Source organism: Malania oleifera, chromosome 1 (assembly GCF_029873635.1).
Source record: "Malania oleifera isolate guangnan ecotype guangnan chromosome 1, ASM2987363v1, whole genome shotgun sequence".
Taxonomy (NCBI): domain Eukaryota; kingdom Viridiplantae; phylum Streptophyta; class Magnoliopsida; order Santalales; family Ximeniaceae; genus Malania; species Malania oleifera.
Genome location: NC_080417.1, coordinates 13,969,024 through 13,985,947, shown reverse-complemented (window position 1 = coordinate 13,985,947; position 16,924 = coordinate 13,969,024). Strand labels below are relative to the sequence as shown.

The window sequence follows — 16,924 nt, the reverse complement described above, 5'->3', positions numbered from 1 at the left end:
AATCATTGCATGACATGCATGTAGGAACTATAAAGCTCAAGACCTTAGAGACCTTAAGGATCACCTTTCGGTCGACCGACGCCAAATTTTTTTGGCAAGAAAAATGGTCTTAGAAATGACCCTAGGTCCTTACATAACACTTAAGAATGTCCCCATAATCACATATATTATCTAGGGAATTAATTGAAGAGAAATTGGGCTAAATTGAATAGAATTGAGAGAGGTCGAGCGACCGAATCCCAAGTGAACAAATCACCTCGGGCACCCGAACTGTTGAGAAGTCAACAATTTGACCAACTCTCGGGCGACTAAACACAAAATGTCCCTATCTCACTCGGGCACTCGAACCCTCTGAAAGGGAGTTCTCAACTACTCGGGCTGCTGAACATTCACGTTCAAAATAGGCCCAGACGACCGAACCTCTGAGTTTGGGCTACCGACCCATTGACTGGGTACCCGAAACTCCAAATGAATGCTACTGACTTTGGTTCGGGCTTCCGAGCTAATATGTGGCTTGCCAAAATGTTTTAAAACACATATGGACAGCTCTCTCGTAATTCCTTCTCTCTCAACAGAAGAACAGGTCCTGAAGATGTTGTGTTCAAGGTGCTGTATTGTGGAATAGACCATACAGATCTTCACCAAATGAGGGGCGAGATTCACTCCACCAACTATCCTTTGGTTCCTGGGTACGCATACATCACAACATAAATACACACACACACACACACACACGCACACACACACTTTGTCTTTCACACAGCTCAAGATACACAAGAATGGAATAAAATTGCTTTTTATAATTTAATATTTTCACTATATAATATTCATTTCTACTTTGCTCCCAATCCATTCCAATCTTGTCTAGCATTAGGCTAGTGTACTCCTAGCTCTGTGTGAGACACACTTGCATAGAATACATTCTCATTTTATTACCCCCTTTTTTTTTTTTTTCTAACGGCAATGTTGATGTAGGCATGAAGTAGTGGGGAAAGTTGTGGAATTGGGTCCCCAAATGAAGAAATTCCAAGTTGGGGACATTATAGGGGTTTGAAAAGGAAGGTGTATTCCCAAGAGCGGGGTGAATTGAGATTTTAAAATTTCTTTGATTGATTCTTTAACTTAATTTAATACAAGGAAAGAAGGTTTTCAATTTAAAGTTCAGCGAAAAATTAATTTTGTTAAAACCTTTATAAATGAATGTACTAAATTGAATATCCTGTTCAGCACTTCAACTCAATCCAACCAACACAATCACAACACAATCCACACTAGAGAAAAAGTTCAGCAATGCTTGTCAAGATTCAGTAACTCAAAGTAGACTTTGAGAATGTATGCTTGCTGATAAAAAGCCCTGTGTTTGTGAACCTATTTTTTCAATATAAACCACAATTCAAACTTCCAACAATCTTCCAAAAACTCAGACTTAAAATAAACTTTCAGTTAATTAGTCTTCGGTGTTAACCAATCAACGTATTCCCTTTAAGGTTTCTACAATTTATATTGATAAACCAACGTACTTCTTTTCGGTTTCCGCAATCCCAAAATCAAATAAAACCTTGGTTTATTTAATTTCCAATCCACGTAGTGTATATGATCAAAAAATTAAAATCCAACCACGCAGTTAGTATAAATAGGAAATTAAATGAAAGTAGGGAAGAGAGTGAGACGAGAGGTTTTACGAGGTTCAATTATACCCACTTATGTCCTCGCCTTAGGCTAAACCACCCAAGGATTCCACTATAACCACTCATTTATGGGTAGGAGCAACCTTACAATCTTTCCTTCAATTGGCTAGAGTATGCCTCTCCAAAATATACCTCATGCTTGGTCCAACAACGATTCAAGAACTTGAACCGTCTACAAAACAAAAACAAATTTTGGTGTACAAAGACACTCTCAACAAGAGCAGATTAGTACAATAATTAAGCACTAAAATATACTTCCATTCAAAATAATAATTGAAAGAATTTGAAGCCTTTAGAAGTATATCATCGTAAGCTTTCTTTCTAGATTGAAATAATTCAGTATAGGCTCAGAATTGTGTAAGAGATTCTCAACAAACCTCAGTAGAGAATTTCAAAAAGTAATTGCACAAGAGAGCTTTTGAGAGTATTAAGCGTTTTGAGAGCAAGAAATCTTGATTGCTGTAATAGCTTGGTGTGTTTGAATCCTTAGCCTTGGGGAGGTATTTATAGATGATTAATCAAGAGTATTTCATGTTCCCCAAGTGACTTGGAGTGTTTCCCAAGTTTTCATAACAGTTAGAGTTAAAAAAATCAAATTTGGAAAGTACTCGTTATGTTTAAAATTTAAAATCTTGAAGAGTCAGTCGACTGGGAAATAGGAGTTAGTTGCCTGGATCCATTTAAAACACTGAGATTTTCAAACACAGAATGAGTCAGTCGACTGGGAACACATGAGTCAGTCAACTGGGTCCTCTCGAGTTGTTTCAAAATTAGTTCAAATATTTGTCATAAGATTGGGAACACACGAGTAAGTCGACAAAATATGTTAAGTGACCTTTTATTTGTTATCATCAAAACAAGATTATTAAGTCATATTAGGCAACCAATCTCCTCCTTTTTTATAATGACAAATAAGGAGTAAAAGTAAGTGAACCTTGATAAGACTCCTCCTTACAATAAACATATTTTTAACATTGTTTTGCAAGTATAATATTCAATAGTATCAACTTTAGTTTTATTTATTTCATATCATAATTATTTCAATATGTCATCATATATCATAATTATTTCAATATGTGATCATATATCATATAGCCAATTTCAATATGTCATTATATATCATATAGAAAATTTTGCCTTCAAGTTTTGCTAAATATCTCAATTTTGTTCAATCCTTCTCCCCCTTTTGACATCAATCAAAAAAGAGAAAAATAGTAATTGTTGAATCAGGTGTAATCCCAAAAAGGGGGGGGGGGGTGAATTGGGTATTTTAAAAAAAAATTCTTTGACACTTATTTTTCGCTTATACCCTTCTTATATATTTATCAATAAATTCTTATTACTCAATTACTTAAGCGTAAGACTATTCAACTTATGCATGCAATATACACAATTTAAATGCAGTGCTGAAAATAAAGAGTAAAGGGAAGAGAGAAGACAAACACAGTTTTACGAGGTTCAGCCGACTTGGTCTACATCCTCGCCTTGAGCAACCACTCAAGGATTCACTAAATCCTTGCTCCTTAAATTGGGATGGAACTTCCCTTACAATCCGCTGCATACAAAAGGCACAACTCCCTCCTACTCCGCTGCTTACAAGAGATACAACTCTCTCCTCACACACCGAACCATGTATACAATAGAATCTGAAAAATAACACTCAAAACAATGCTTCTAACAAAAGCTTGTGAGTACAATTCAATTTCATAATACACTAACATATGATATAACTTGAAGCTCATGAATGTATGAAAACGATACAATCGTTTTATGTATGATATGCTTCAACACACAAATCCCTATTTAATCAAAACTCCCAATTAAAGATATATTTAAAATGTTTTGGAGCATACTAGGGTTCTTGGTTCACTTTGTAAAAATGCACAAATATATTTGAAGTGAACTTGTTAACAATAACTTTGTCTTGAAATATTAAATCAATCAAAATCACAAAATTTTATATCAAGTATTCAATCACAAACTGAGTATATTATTTTTCAAAAAATATCTCTCAATAGAATATATAGTTATAAGTACCAAGGATATTTAATCAAACGTTAATATATCTAAAATATAGTTCCTTTAGAAAACACACACTTGAATCAAACCTTTCAATCAATCACACAACTTAAATCAAGTAGTGATCTTGTTTAGAATAACTATATATATATGTATAGGCACTTTCAAGATCAACCTTTTAATCAAAATAGGTTTTTCAATAATAAGATCAATGAATGATATATATTGAATCAAAAATCAATCAACCAAGTTGAATAAATTTTCTCAAGTAATGATCTTTTCAAAAATCAATTTTTACACGAATATGCTCACTCAAGATCAAAACTTTTCTGATGATAATCAAGAGCACGTAATGAGATGAGATGAGAAGTTCTTAAGAATAATAACTTGAAAGATCAAACCTCAATACTGGATTGAAATACAATTGAATGAATGAATGCCCTTTGATTTTCGAAATAGATTTGCCCAAAGACGATGAAAGTAGAATGAAGTGCAGACAATTAGCTCAAGTTTCTCTACAATTTTGCAATACGATGTGTTCTTCTCTTGTTGTGTGTCTTAGCTTCGCTCTAGGGTTTAGATATTCAGTATATATAGTGTCTTACCCTTAAAATTGATCTCAGCCGTTGGATCAATGAAATAGCTCGCGAGTTCTTTTAATAAAAAATAAGTTTTTAAGTTTCCCGCAAGTTCAGGCGCCTGAGATTGAAAGCCCAAGCGACCGAAGTTCCTTAAGCCTTTGAAAAATCAAGTTGGAATACAGGGTCAGGTGCCTAAGGAGGTAAGTTCAAGCTCCTGAAGTGGGTTCAGGCGCCTGAGGTTCTAGGGTCAGGCGACTGAAGAGCCTCTGCTAGGATCTGTGTTTCCCATTAATTTTTCAGGCTACTGAACTTAATCTTCACACTTTTGAAGAAATTCTTGAGGTGACTGAGGTTGAGTTCAGGCTACCGAAGTCCCCTTTTTCTCAATTTTTCTTTTCTAGTTTAAAATTCTACTTTGCTCATTTTCTTGGGTCTTTTATAAAACAAATTTTCCATGATTTTAAAAAACATTTCTAAGTCCATGGAAGTTCCATAATGATGTACATGAAATGCATAAATCCTAAAATCATTCTAAGTTATGTTGAGCCTCAAATTAAATCATATGACAATGTAAGCACATGAGTTCTAAATACCCATTCCCAAGATGTTCTTGAATTTTGCCGTTTGCATCTTGATTCTCGTACTCTTTAAGTTCCATGGATCTTGTCAAGATTTGTAAACTTTTCTTGAAGGCTTCCATGACTCGTTATCTTTCCATGCATGCTTAATATAGTTCCTGTTCACAAACTCAATGCACATATCAAATACCAAGTGGTTTGTCATTATCAAAAATGGATTGGACTCGTAGAGTCAACAACAATTAAAGGTCCCAGGTAGACACAAAGGCATACACACAAAATGATATTCATAGAAAGTCATAGGTGTACATAGTGTCATAGGCAACTTGAGATACATACCAAAAAGCAAACTAAAATACAATCCGAAACATAAACAAACTGAATACATATAGAAAGAGATAACAAAAACATTGATAAAGTATTGAAATTTAGGGGAGCTAAGCTCCATTCCTAGAGAAAGAGAATAAAGGACTCATGTGCATCATAGTATCACTTTAGTTGGTCTAAAATATTTTACAATGATTGCTTATATGACTTTGAACTAGTAGTGAAATTAATCATTGATAAGTATAAGCATTTCATTTCATCTATGCAAGTATTCAAACTCATAGCGGGAGCATCTGGAAATTATTTCCTATCTTATTATGCTTACAAATATTTCTTTTGCTTAGATGTGCAGTGAACTTTTCTGTGGCATGCACTCAATTATGATGATTCTATTGAATACCCTAAATGAAAAATATTTTGCTTTGCCCCAAATTCCTTGAGTTAACCATATGATCATGTTTTGAAATGCATTGATATACTTAGGATCTGTACAGTTAGTCCTTCTGGTTATAATTCTTTTCGAAATGTACTTAAAGCAAAAATCTAGAGCACAATGTGTTTTGAAGATTCAAAAGGTGAGAGATATATACTAGAGTAAATTTTTTATGAGAATCGAAGGGGGAGAGGTGTTTTTTAATTGCATAATCTACAATGTGTATGAGCTTAAATAAATAAGGGGAGAGCTTTTATGAGCTAAAATAAATATAGTTGCCTAGAATTATATTAGATGACATAATTTAGGGGGAGCAACGTCATTTAATATTCAAAATTGATCAAAACTTTCAATTTCGGATCATTTGTTCTCATTTGGTATCACATTAGTTAACATTTGTTCACATTTGTCAACATTTGGTATTACACTCACATCATGATAAGAGTTTATTGATTTCCATATGTTAATCATCACATAATCTTTGAAATTTGCCACACTGTGTATGTTCACATTGCAATTTACATTTTGTAACACAAATTTCTACACTAGCAAGGGGGAGAAGTACATTAAGTCAAATTTGATGGTTGAATAAGTTCTTAACTTTAAGATTAAAAAGGGGAGAAGATTATAAGATTCTGTCCACTCATGTATTACTTTGTTATACACCTTTTTGTTGATGTCAAAAGGGGGATAAAAATTATGAGGAGCAAAAATTGTTGGCACAACTAATTGTGTAAAAGGTGAGAAGAATAGCAAAATTGTTGACAAAACTAATTGAAAAATCAGGAGGAGCAAAAATTGTTGGCACAACTAATTGTGTAAAGGGTGAGAAGAATAGCAAAATTGTTGACAAAACTAATTGTGTAAAGGGGGAGAAGAATCAGGCTATATGAGAAGAATCAGACTAAACAACTTATGTATGAACATAAGCATATTTCATTTGGCATGAGCATATTTTCATTTGCTGAATATTTGATGTATTATTTGAGGGGGAGCCATGTTAGGCGTAACCCATTATATATATTTTTTGCTTGTGTATTTGTCATCATCAAAAATGGGGAGATTGTTGACTCTACGAGTCCAATCCTATTTTGATAATGACAAATCACTTGGCATTTGATCTGTGCATTGAGATTGTGAACAGGAACAATATATAGAATGCATGGAAGGATGACAAGTCATGGAAGCCATGAAGATTAAAGAATATACATCTTGGCAAAATTCATGGAACTAAAAGAGTTGAAGAATGAAGATGCAAGTGGCAAGTTCAAGATCGTCATAAGAATGGGTATTTAGAACTGAATGTACTCACATCTTTCATATGATTTAATTTGAGGCTCAACATATACCCTATAATGAACTTAGGACTCATGCATCTCATGAACATCATTCGGGGATATTTATGCACCTAGAAATATTTTTAAAACCTTGGAAAATATTTTTATAAAAGAGCCAAGAAAGAAAGCAAAGCAGGTTTTTCAAATTAAAAGAAAAAAATCCAGGAATTGGTCATTTCAGAAGACTGAACTCCACGTTCAGTCGTCTGAAGATTGAACTTCAGAAAACTGAAGTTAAGCTCAGTCGTCTGAAGAATTTCTTCAGAAGACGGAAGATTAAGTTCAGTTTTCTGAAGAATTTATGGTGAACCACAGAACCTGCCAGAAGCATCTCAGAAGACTGAACTAGGACTTCAGTCGTCTAAACCCGACACTTCAGAAGACTGAACCCCAACTTCAGTCGTCTGACCCTATGTCTAGGTTATTTTTTTTGAAACTCTAATGGAATTCAGTCGTCTGGGCCTTAACCCTCAGTCATTTGAACTTGTGGGAAAGTTTAAAATTTTGATTTTTTAATAAGAGAACTCGCGAATTATTTTTTGATCCAATGGTTAAGATTGATTGTAAGGGCAAGATACCTATATATTGAATATCTAAACCCTAGTGCTAAAGCGAAGATACACGAGAAGAGAAGAGAACATCTTGTTGGAATAGAATTGAGTGACTTGAACATATTGTTATACGATTGCCTACACTCCAACTTATACTCATCAAGCTTGAGCAAATCAACTTAGAAAAACAAAAGGGATTTCATTTACACATCTTGATTTTAACTTGGTATTGAGGTTTGGTAAATCGATTTATTATTTTCTAGAGTTTCTCATCTCATCATTTGTTATTGAATATTATTAGAGAGATTGATCTTGAGTGTTCATATTCATATAGAGATTGTTTTGACAAGATCATTACTTGAGAAAAGTTTTGCCATTGGTTGAATAGTTTTTGATTCAAGAGTGTATCTAGTTAAAGACTTGATATTTTTGATACTTCAAAACCATTTGATTAAATATCCTTAGAAGTTCATAACTATATATATATATATTTTAGGGATATTTTCTGAAAGATCTTATATTAGGTTTTGATACTTGGTGATCACATCATATATATACATATATTAATTTGCATATTACAAAGATCAAATTGTGGTTGAAAATTTAGAGAAAACTTATTGATTTAGATCTTTATAACATCCAAGAAAATTTTTTTAACAAGATCGTATTTGGTATTTGTGCATCTTGTCTTCAAAACTATTATTCATACAAATATTTTGAGAGATTTGATAAAAGAGAAATTTGGTGAAGCATATTCATTCATTAACGATTGTATCGTTACATACATATTTGAGCTTCAAGTTTCATCATGTGGATATGTGTTAGGAATTTCGATTGTACTCACTAGCTTTGTTAGAAGCGTATCTTGAGTTGTTTTTGCAGATTTGAAAATTGTAATTGTAATCATGGTTCGGATTGTGAACCGGGTGAGGAGGAAGTTGTGCCTCTTGTAAGCACTGGATGTAAGGGAAGCTCCGTCCCAATTTAAGGAGTAGGGATTATAGTGGAATCCTTGAGTGGGTTGCTCAAGGCTCGGACGTAGGTCAGGTTGGCTGAACCTCGTAAAATATGTGTTTGTTTTTCTCCCTTCCCTTACTCCTTTTACTTTCCGCACTACATTTCATTACTCATATTTCATGTGTGTATGGTTGAATAACTTCTCATGTACTTAATAATTAATTGGGAACCATTCATTGATATAATAGTTTAAATCAGCCTCAAACCCTTGCAATTAATTTGTTAAATTTAGAAATAGGGTTTAAGTGGTAAATAATCTGAAAGTTTTTTAAAATACCCAATTCACCCCCCCTTATTGGGATTACACCTAACTCAACAATGTTGATTATCTTACCAAGTATAGGATCAGTTGCTCGAAGATGGATACGATACCTTTGTTTGGCTTAAGGTGTAGTGACCCGAAGAATTATGGTATTTAAATAATGAAAGAAGGAGAAAAAGGAATTGTATTTGGAGTTTTTAAACAGGGTCTCGTCGACAAACACATGGAGTTCGTCGACGAGCACACATAAGGGGCTCATCGACGGGGAAACGTATCTCGTCGATGAGAAGATACTGAGAGGTTGTATTCAGCTCTGAATTTTGTTGACGAGTGATAGGTGTTCATCGACGAACTTCCTTCGTGGCTTCATCGACGAAGTGACGTGTCTTGTCGATGAAGCCTAGTGTATAAATAGTTCTAAACTCGGATTTTAGCGCAGATTATTCAACAAAATAAGAATTTCTCTCTCCTCTTCGGCTCCCCTCCCTTCTCTCTAGGTTTTTAGGTCTATTCTTCGTCGAATCGATGATTCGAAGCCACCACGACACTCCTAAGGAAGTTCTCTTCAAATCTGCTGGAGTGGATTGTTGGTGGGGCTAGGTTGGATTCCATCCCAAGTTTAGAATAAGACTTTTTATTTAGTGTTTGACTTTCCTACAGTTGTAGAAAATGTAAAAGTCGAGAAAATACTGAAATTTTGTTTTGGGAGATGTTTTTTTCAGGGTGTTGAATGAGGAACCCTACAAGTGCAGGATTGGTTTATTTTGGGGTTTTTTTTTTTTTTTTTTTTCAGAAATTAGGTAAAGGGATAAACTAAGTTAGTTGTTTTCATGGAAATATATGTATAATTTTACAGCTTTTAATTTCAGGAAATAAATATATATAGTAGAATTATATACTGCTGTCAATAATGATATGATTTAAATATGAATAGTTTCGATTTTGTGTGGCATGAGTAAAATTTTCCATGAGATACTGCGTTTACAAAATGAGTATGATTTACTGTTTCTGGGAAATGTTAAAATGATACAGAAATTTTATTATGATATACCGGCATACGGGCTAAGGGTTTTCTTTATATGATATGTCGGCGTACGAGCCGAGCCTTTTAAATGATATATCGATGTACGGGCTGAGCCTTGTATAAGATATGTCAGCGTACAAGCTAAGAAATTTATCTGGTATGTAATACGGTGTATGAGCCGTGATTGATAAAATACGAAATGTCAGCGTAAGGGCCGAAGATTTTCATGTTATATTATAAGAATGATATGATGATATTAACTTGACAAATATTATTATGAAATAGTCATGTATCATTATTTAGAAATATATTATATGATTTCAGAACTTGATTGGCTTGGTTTAGGCTTTCATGAGCATGGTACCATAGTTATATGATCACGATCATGGTATGTTAGTGCTACCGCTAGCTGTATGGGGCAGTGGGAGAATGGTAGTCGATGTGGTTTATTGTAGTGTTGGCACCCCTGGCGTACGGACCAGTAGAGGCAGAACCATCATACTTACAGACTTTTGCTTTTGATTCGACAGTAGTCGGCCAGCCATTGTAGGGTCCCGCCTTCGGGCTGCACAACCCAGTCATGTGGGGGTAAGACATGACACCAACCAGCTAACCATCCAAGATATTTTCTATTATTATTATATGAGATGAAATATGTTTATGGAAATTCAGTATGTTCTACCATGTTTTGATTATATATGTTTTCTCATATATGATACAGACTGTTTTACCAAGTATGTTAATGTACTGTATATGTATAAGACAAGAATACTCACGTTGCCACACACTGGTATTAGTTTATCTTCCCTTACTGAGAGGTGTCTCACCCCAAATTATATGAACATTTCAGGAGCCCTAGATAGAAGAGCGGATAAAGCTCTGTAACACTAGAGTTCGATAGTCCTACCTTAGTTGAAGGGTAAGTATTTTGCTAGGGTCAGATGAATTTTTGGGTAGCAACCCTAGGACTCTTTTTGGATATTCTCGAGATGTATATATTTATATGGTGGTTGTAGTAAATTCTGGTATTGTATTGAATGATATTTTGATTTGAATATGATATCACGTTTCCTGCTATTTAGGTAATAGTAATGAATTTCAGGTTACCCCTGGTACCTTGGGTCCAGGTGGATTATGGTTTACCAGGATGTTATTATGTGGAAAAAAAAAATTTATATGGTAAATAAGCAGAACGTTACATAAGGAGTAACCAACCATTAATCAAGGTAATCTTCTTCTTGTTCGGAGGCAGAACCTTGATTGGCAACCCATTTGGTTCTCGGCATATTTGTGAATGAATATCGATAGAAACCCTAAAAATTCGAAGGAGAAGAAGTGGAAGATGATTTTCAATCGTTTGGAGGAAGGATTTTTGGGTTTAGAATCAAAAGGGAATAGAAGAGAAAGGTTTCAGGTGAGTGGAGAAGTAGAGTCCAGTTGACTGGAAAAAGTGAACTTAGGGTTTTCACACTAAAATTTTATAAACCACGATAATCTAGTCAACTGGGTTACTTGAAGTCAGTCACCTGACTCACAGACAAAATGAAATTTAGCAGCACATGGGCTTGTCAGTCGACTGGGAATTCTGACTCAGTCGCCTGACTCTCTAGAATTTTCAATTTTTCTTCTTTTCTCTTCCTGTATTCTTTCTAAACCACTTTCCTATTTTGTAATAGTCCTAGTTCTCTTCTAATTGATATAAATTTTTCTTATGGAAGAGGTTTCGTGAAAATGTCCGTCCATTGCTCTTTTGTATTTATAAATTCAAGCATTATATCTTCTTTTTGGACGTGATCTCTTAGGAAATGATGTCTTATGTCAATATGTTTAGTTCTTGAGTGTGATACTGGATTTTTAGAAATGTTTATTGCACTTGTGTTTTTACATTTTATTGGAATAGTTGAACATTCTAAGTTAAAGTATTTTAATTGTTGTTTCATGTACAATGTTTGTGCACAACAACTCCCTGCTTTTACATACTCAGCTTCGTCCTAGAAAATGACATGTACCACTTGTATCTTTTCTATCAATTTTACATCCTGCGTAATTGGCATCCGAATAACTAATCATTTTGAATCCAGTGTCCTTAGGATACCAAAGTCCTAAATCAATTGTTCCTATCAAATATCTTAGGATTCTTTTCATAGCTATTTGGTGAGATTCTTTAGGAGCGGATTGAAATTGTGCACACATGCATACGCTAAACATTATGTCCGGTCTACTAGTTGTTAAGTATAACAAGCTTCCTATCATACCTTTATAGTATTTCACATCTACGGTTTTCCTTTTCCATCTTTGTCAAGACTTATGGAAGTACTCATGGGAGCTCCCATGGGCTTACTACTTTCCATGTCAAATTTCTTAAGCATGCCTTTTATATATTTAGATTGATTTATAAAAGTTCCATTATTGGCTTGTTTAATTTGTAAACCTAGGAAGTTGTTTAATTCTCCCATCATGCTCATTTCAAATTCTTCTTGCATACATTTAGCAAATTCCTTACATAAATCATCATTAGTTGCTCCAAATATGATATCATCTACATAAATTTGGATATAAGCATGCCATCTTTCTTAGTTTTGATAAATAAGGTACTATCAACATTTCCTCTAGAAAACCCTTTTTCTAGTAAAAATCCATTTAATCTTTCATACCAAGCCCTAGGGGCTAGTTTTAATCCATACAAAACCTTAGTTAACTTATACACATAATCAGAATTTTGAATGTCCTCAAAGCCCGGTGGTTGTGCTACATATACCTCTTCATTTATAAAATCATTTAAAAAGGCACTCTTTACATCCATTTGATACAATTTGAATTCTTTGTGAGATGCATAAGCTAAAAGCATTCTTATTGCTTCCATTCTAACTACGAGAGCAAATGTCTCATCATAATCTATTCCTTCTTCTTGGTTGTATCCTTGAGCTGCAAGTTTAGCTTTATTTCTTACCACAATTCCATTTTCATCCTTTTTATTTCTAAATACCCACTTAGTTCCAATAATTGAATGGTTATCCGATTTAGGAACTAATTTCTGTACTTTATTTCTTTCAAATTGATTTAATTCTTCTTACATAGCCACTATCCATGAATCATCATGTAGAGCTTCTTCAACGTTTTTAGGTTCATCTTGAGATAAGAAAGCATAATGATTACATAGATTTTTCAAAGACGATCTTGTAGTTACACCTCATGATGGTTCTCTTATGATTTGATCTTTCGAATAATTTCTTACATATTTCCATTCTTTGGGTAATTCAGAATTTTCTATAGCATCATCATTTGGATTTAATTCATTTTCTTCTTCTTTTGCTTATACAATTTTTAAGTCTTCTGGGTTTTGAGTATTTTGAACTTCTTCAACATTTATTGTTTTATTAAATGATTTTTCTTCATCAAATGTTACATGAATTGATTCCACAATTGTAAGAGTTTTTTTGTTGTAGATTCTAAAAACTTTGCTCTTTAATGCATACCCTAAGAATATACCTTCATTGGCTTTTGCATCAAATTTACCTAAATCATCCTTATCATTTAATACAAAGCATTTGCATCCAAAAACATGAAAGTAAGAAATGTTAAGCCTTCTACCTTTCCAAAGTTCATAGGGAGTTTTATTTAAATTTGATCTTATTGATACTCTATTTACCACATAGCATGCGATATTTACCGCTTCAGCCCAAAAATATTTTAGTAGCTTATGTTCATTTAGCATTGTTCTTACTATTTCTTGAAGAGTTCTATTTTTTCTTTCAACAACTTCATTTTGTTGTGGAGTTCTAGATGCTGAAAAATTATGATTAATTCCATATTCATTACAAAATTTTTCAACTTATTTGTTGTTGAATTCTCTTCCTTGATCACTTCTTATATTTGAAACACTCTATCCTTTTTTCATTTTGAAGTTTCTTGCACAAATGTATTAATATGTTCCAAGCTTCATCTTTGGGGGCTAAAAATAGTACCCCAGGTAAACTTGGAGTAGTCATCAACTATGAAAAAAGCATATTGCTTACCTCCTATACTTTGAGTTCTAGTAGGACCAAACAAATCTAAATGAATACGTTCTAAGGGTCTACTAGTAGAAATATGATTCTTTGTTCATGGCAGCTAAGCATGCTACATCTATGAGATTAAGTTTTCAAGGTTTATACAATATACATTATTGACTCAATAAGCTGTAAATAACACTTCATGTTTTCTTGGGTTTTGAACTATGCACTTATCTTGCTTAAAGACTATGTCAAACCCTTTATCACTAAGTTGACTTATGCTTAAAAGACTATGCTTTAATCCATCCACTAACAAAACATCATCAATTGTAAGGGAGGGTTTTTTACCTATTTTACCAATCCCGACGATTTTACCTTTAGCGTTGTCACCGAAGGTCACATACCCTCCATCTTTTTGAACTAGGGTGGTGAACTTTGCTCTATCCTCGGTCATATGTCTTGAACACCCGCTATCCAAGTACCATTTTTCCTTTGATGGAGTGGTCCTAAAGCATACCTACAAGGAAGGATTTACGGTGTTACTTTTGGAACCCAAACCTTCTTAATTCTTTTTAAGTCATAGCTGTAAAGACCTGGAAGATTTAAATTATGGAAATTGATGAAGGAAAAGAGTAAAGGAAACAAAAGAAAGGAGAAAATAAGGAAAAAAGAAATTATAAAAGGGAATCTATAGGGCTTCATTGATGAGTATCGTGAGCTCGTCAACGAATTGGCCTTCTTTGACCTGTCGACGAGGACACGTGTCTCGTCGACGAAGAGATATCGAGAGCAGGATTTCAAGGCATTCAGGCTCGTCGAAGAGGTTCAAGGGTTCATCGATGAACTCCCTTCTTAGGTTCTTCGACGAGTCGACGTGTCTCATCGATAAAGCCACGTGGCCAGCCACCTATATATACACAAATAGTCAGATTTTGGTGAGAAAAACAATTTCTCTTCTCTTTCTCTCTCTCTCTAGAATTCGGTTCCCCTTACTTCTCTCTACTATTCTAGCCCCGATTTTCCCTGTTTTGATGATCAAAAGTTACTACGATGATCTCAAGGAGATTCTCTACAACTTAGCCGGAGCTGAATTTTAGTTTAAGAAGTTCAAGCACCATCCGAAAATCAGGGTAAGTAGGTTATTTTAGGGTTTATATGGTTAGTAGGCCTTTCTAAACCCAGATCTTGTGTTAGATGAAAATATACTGAAGTTTAAGTTGATTAAATTGGGTATCGTGATTTCAGGATTTGGGTTTCCAAACACTACAGGCATGAGTTGAGGATCCCAGCGGGTGTTTTCTCAAGAACTCAAGTGACATTGATAAACAATTAGTAGTTTAGAATTTTATAGAAGAGATATGTGAGCCTGGGGAAAAAGTCGAGTATAGTTATTATTCTGAGTTTGGGTTTATTGAATTAGGAAATGTACATTATTTCAGGGTTTTGGAGTTGGTACGCTACAGGCATAAGAATAAAGTTGGAGTTAGGCCTCCCAGTTAGTGAGGTAAGGGAAATATACTATACCAGTTAAATCAAAAAATTTTACCAAAAAAGTATAGTATATGTTTATGGGTTTTCAAAATAAGAAATTATATAGTTTTACAAATTATAGTTAATGAGTTTTATTTATTTGTGTGGCATGAGAAATATTAGTATAGTACAGAATTCTACTCAACTTTTACAAAAATACGATTATATAGTTTTATAGAATTATGATACACAGATTATATAATTTTATTTATAGAATTATGACTATTCAGTGTTTTACAGAACTATGATTTATACAGTTTATTCAGATATACAGTTTTCATAGTACCATGATATACAAATTACAGAACCATGATATATAGATATTACAGAACCATAACATACAGATATTACGGTTTATGCAGATCAGTTTATTACAACGTTATGGTTAATACAGTTTTACAGAATCATGGTTATTACAGTTGAACAGAATCATGGTAAACCAGTAAGATATATAGCAGTATTATATAATATCAGACCTTAAGGGATTAGATTAGATTACAGAGCACGGTACTGTAGCTATTTCAATTTAGAGTGCAACCACATATCTCAGATAGTGTATGGATTTTATGAGTAGTTGATTGTGCTTTGAGAGAGATTGCAGACTTCCCGGTAGACCAGATTGAGGGGCCGATCTGACGATAGAGATTTCAATTGACTTATCCTGGTAGGTCAACCAGTGTTAAGTCTTGCCGACAGGCCGCACAACCCTGTCATGAGGGATCAAATCATGACTTAGAGTTAACCATCCAGGGAAGTTTTCATAGTTATGTATATTTATACAGATTTACAAAAAACAGCAGATATACCTATAGATACAAAAACTATGATTAAATAGAAACTTCAGAAAATGTTGCATTTTAAGCCACATAGGTGTGAGTTATATAGTATTTTATTTTACATGTTATCTCATTTTCAGTTGATTAAAAGTATATTGTTCATGTAAATTCAGTAACCACACACTAGTAATATCATATTTCATCTTACTGAGAGTTGTCTCATCCCAATAATTTAAACATTTCAGGTGATCCAGTTAGACGAGCAGATTAGGCTCGGAGATAGAGGGAATCTTATACTGCCCTATCTGTAGTGTAAGTGTATGCTGGGAGATGTATTTTTGTGTAGATACTAGATGATCTAGTGGTGAATACTAGAGAGATGTATGTATATGTTTTGGTAAAATACTAAATTCTGGTATCGTAATTATGGTTATATGATTTTTATGTTTTCCTTTGCATAGGTGTATCATCTTATGAACTGGGATTCCTCGGTGCCCACTTTGGGACCGAGATGCTATAATAGATACTATAGGGGTATCGGAGTAATATAGTTTTATAGATATATATATATAATGGTATGAATTTTTGGGTCGTTATAGTTTGGTATTAGAGTAATTACCTAGTCAAAAGTATGATGACATTCACATCGCTTAGGTTTGGAAATGTAGGTTCGCAATGAGGACGTTGTGTTCTGTAAGTGGCGGAGAATGTGATACCCCGTGGAAGAAAGGCTTAAAAAGGATTTGATGTTACTACCCATATCAATAAGGTTCACCTTTCTTTTCGGGAGCCTTCCCATAAGAACTCCA

General features: G+C 34.0%; 1 protein-coding gene across 1 annotated transcript in view; it reads left to right on the top strand.

Annotated features, from left to right (window-relative positions):
• Nucleotides 1-537: 537 nt before the first annotated feature.
• LOC131150150 (probable cinnamyl alcohol dehydrogenase) overlaps nt 538-16,924 on the top strand; it is a gene marked incomplete at its 5' end in the record, with an annotated part of 44,077 nt that continues 27,690 nt past the window's right edge. The window contains 2 exon segments of the mRNA XM_058100771.1: nt 538-689; nt 976-1,048. Of these exon segments, the coding sequence (XP_057956754.1) occupies nt 538-689; nt 976-1,048 (225 nt within the window).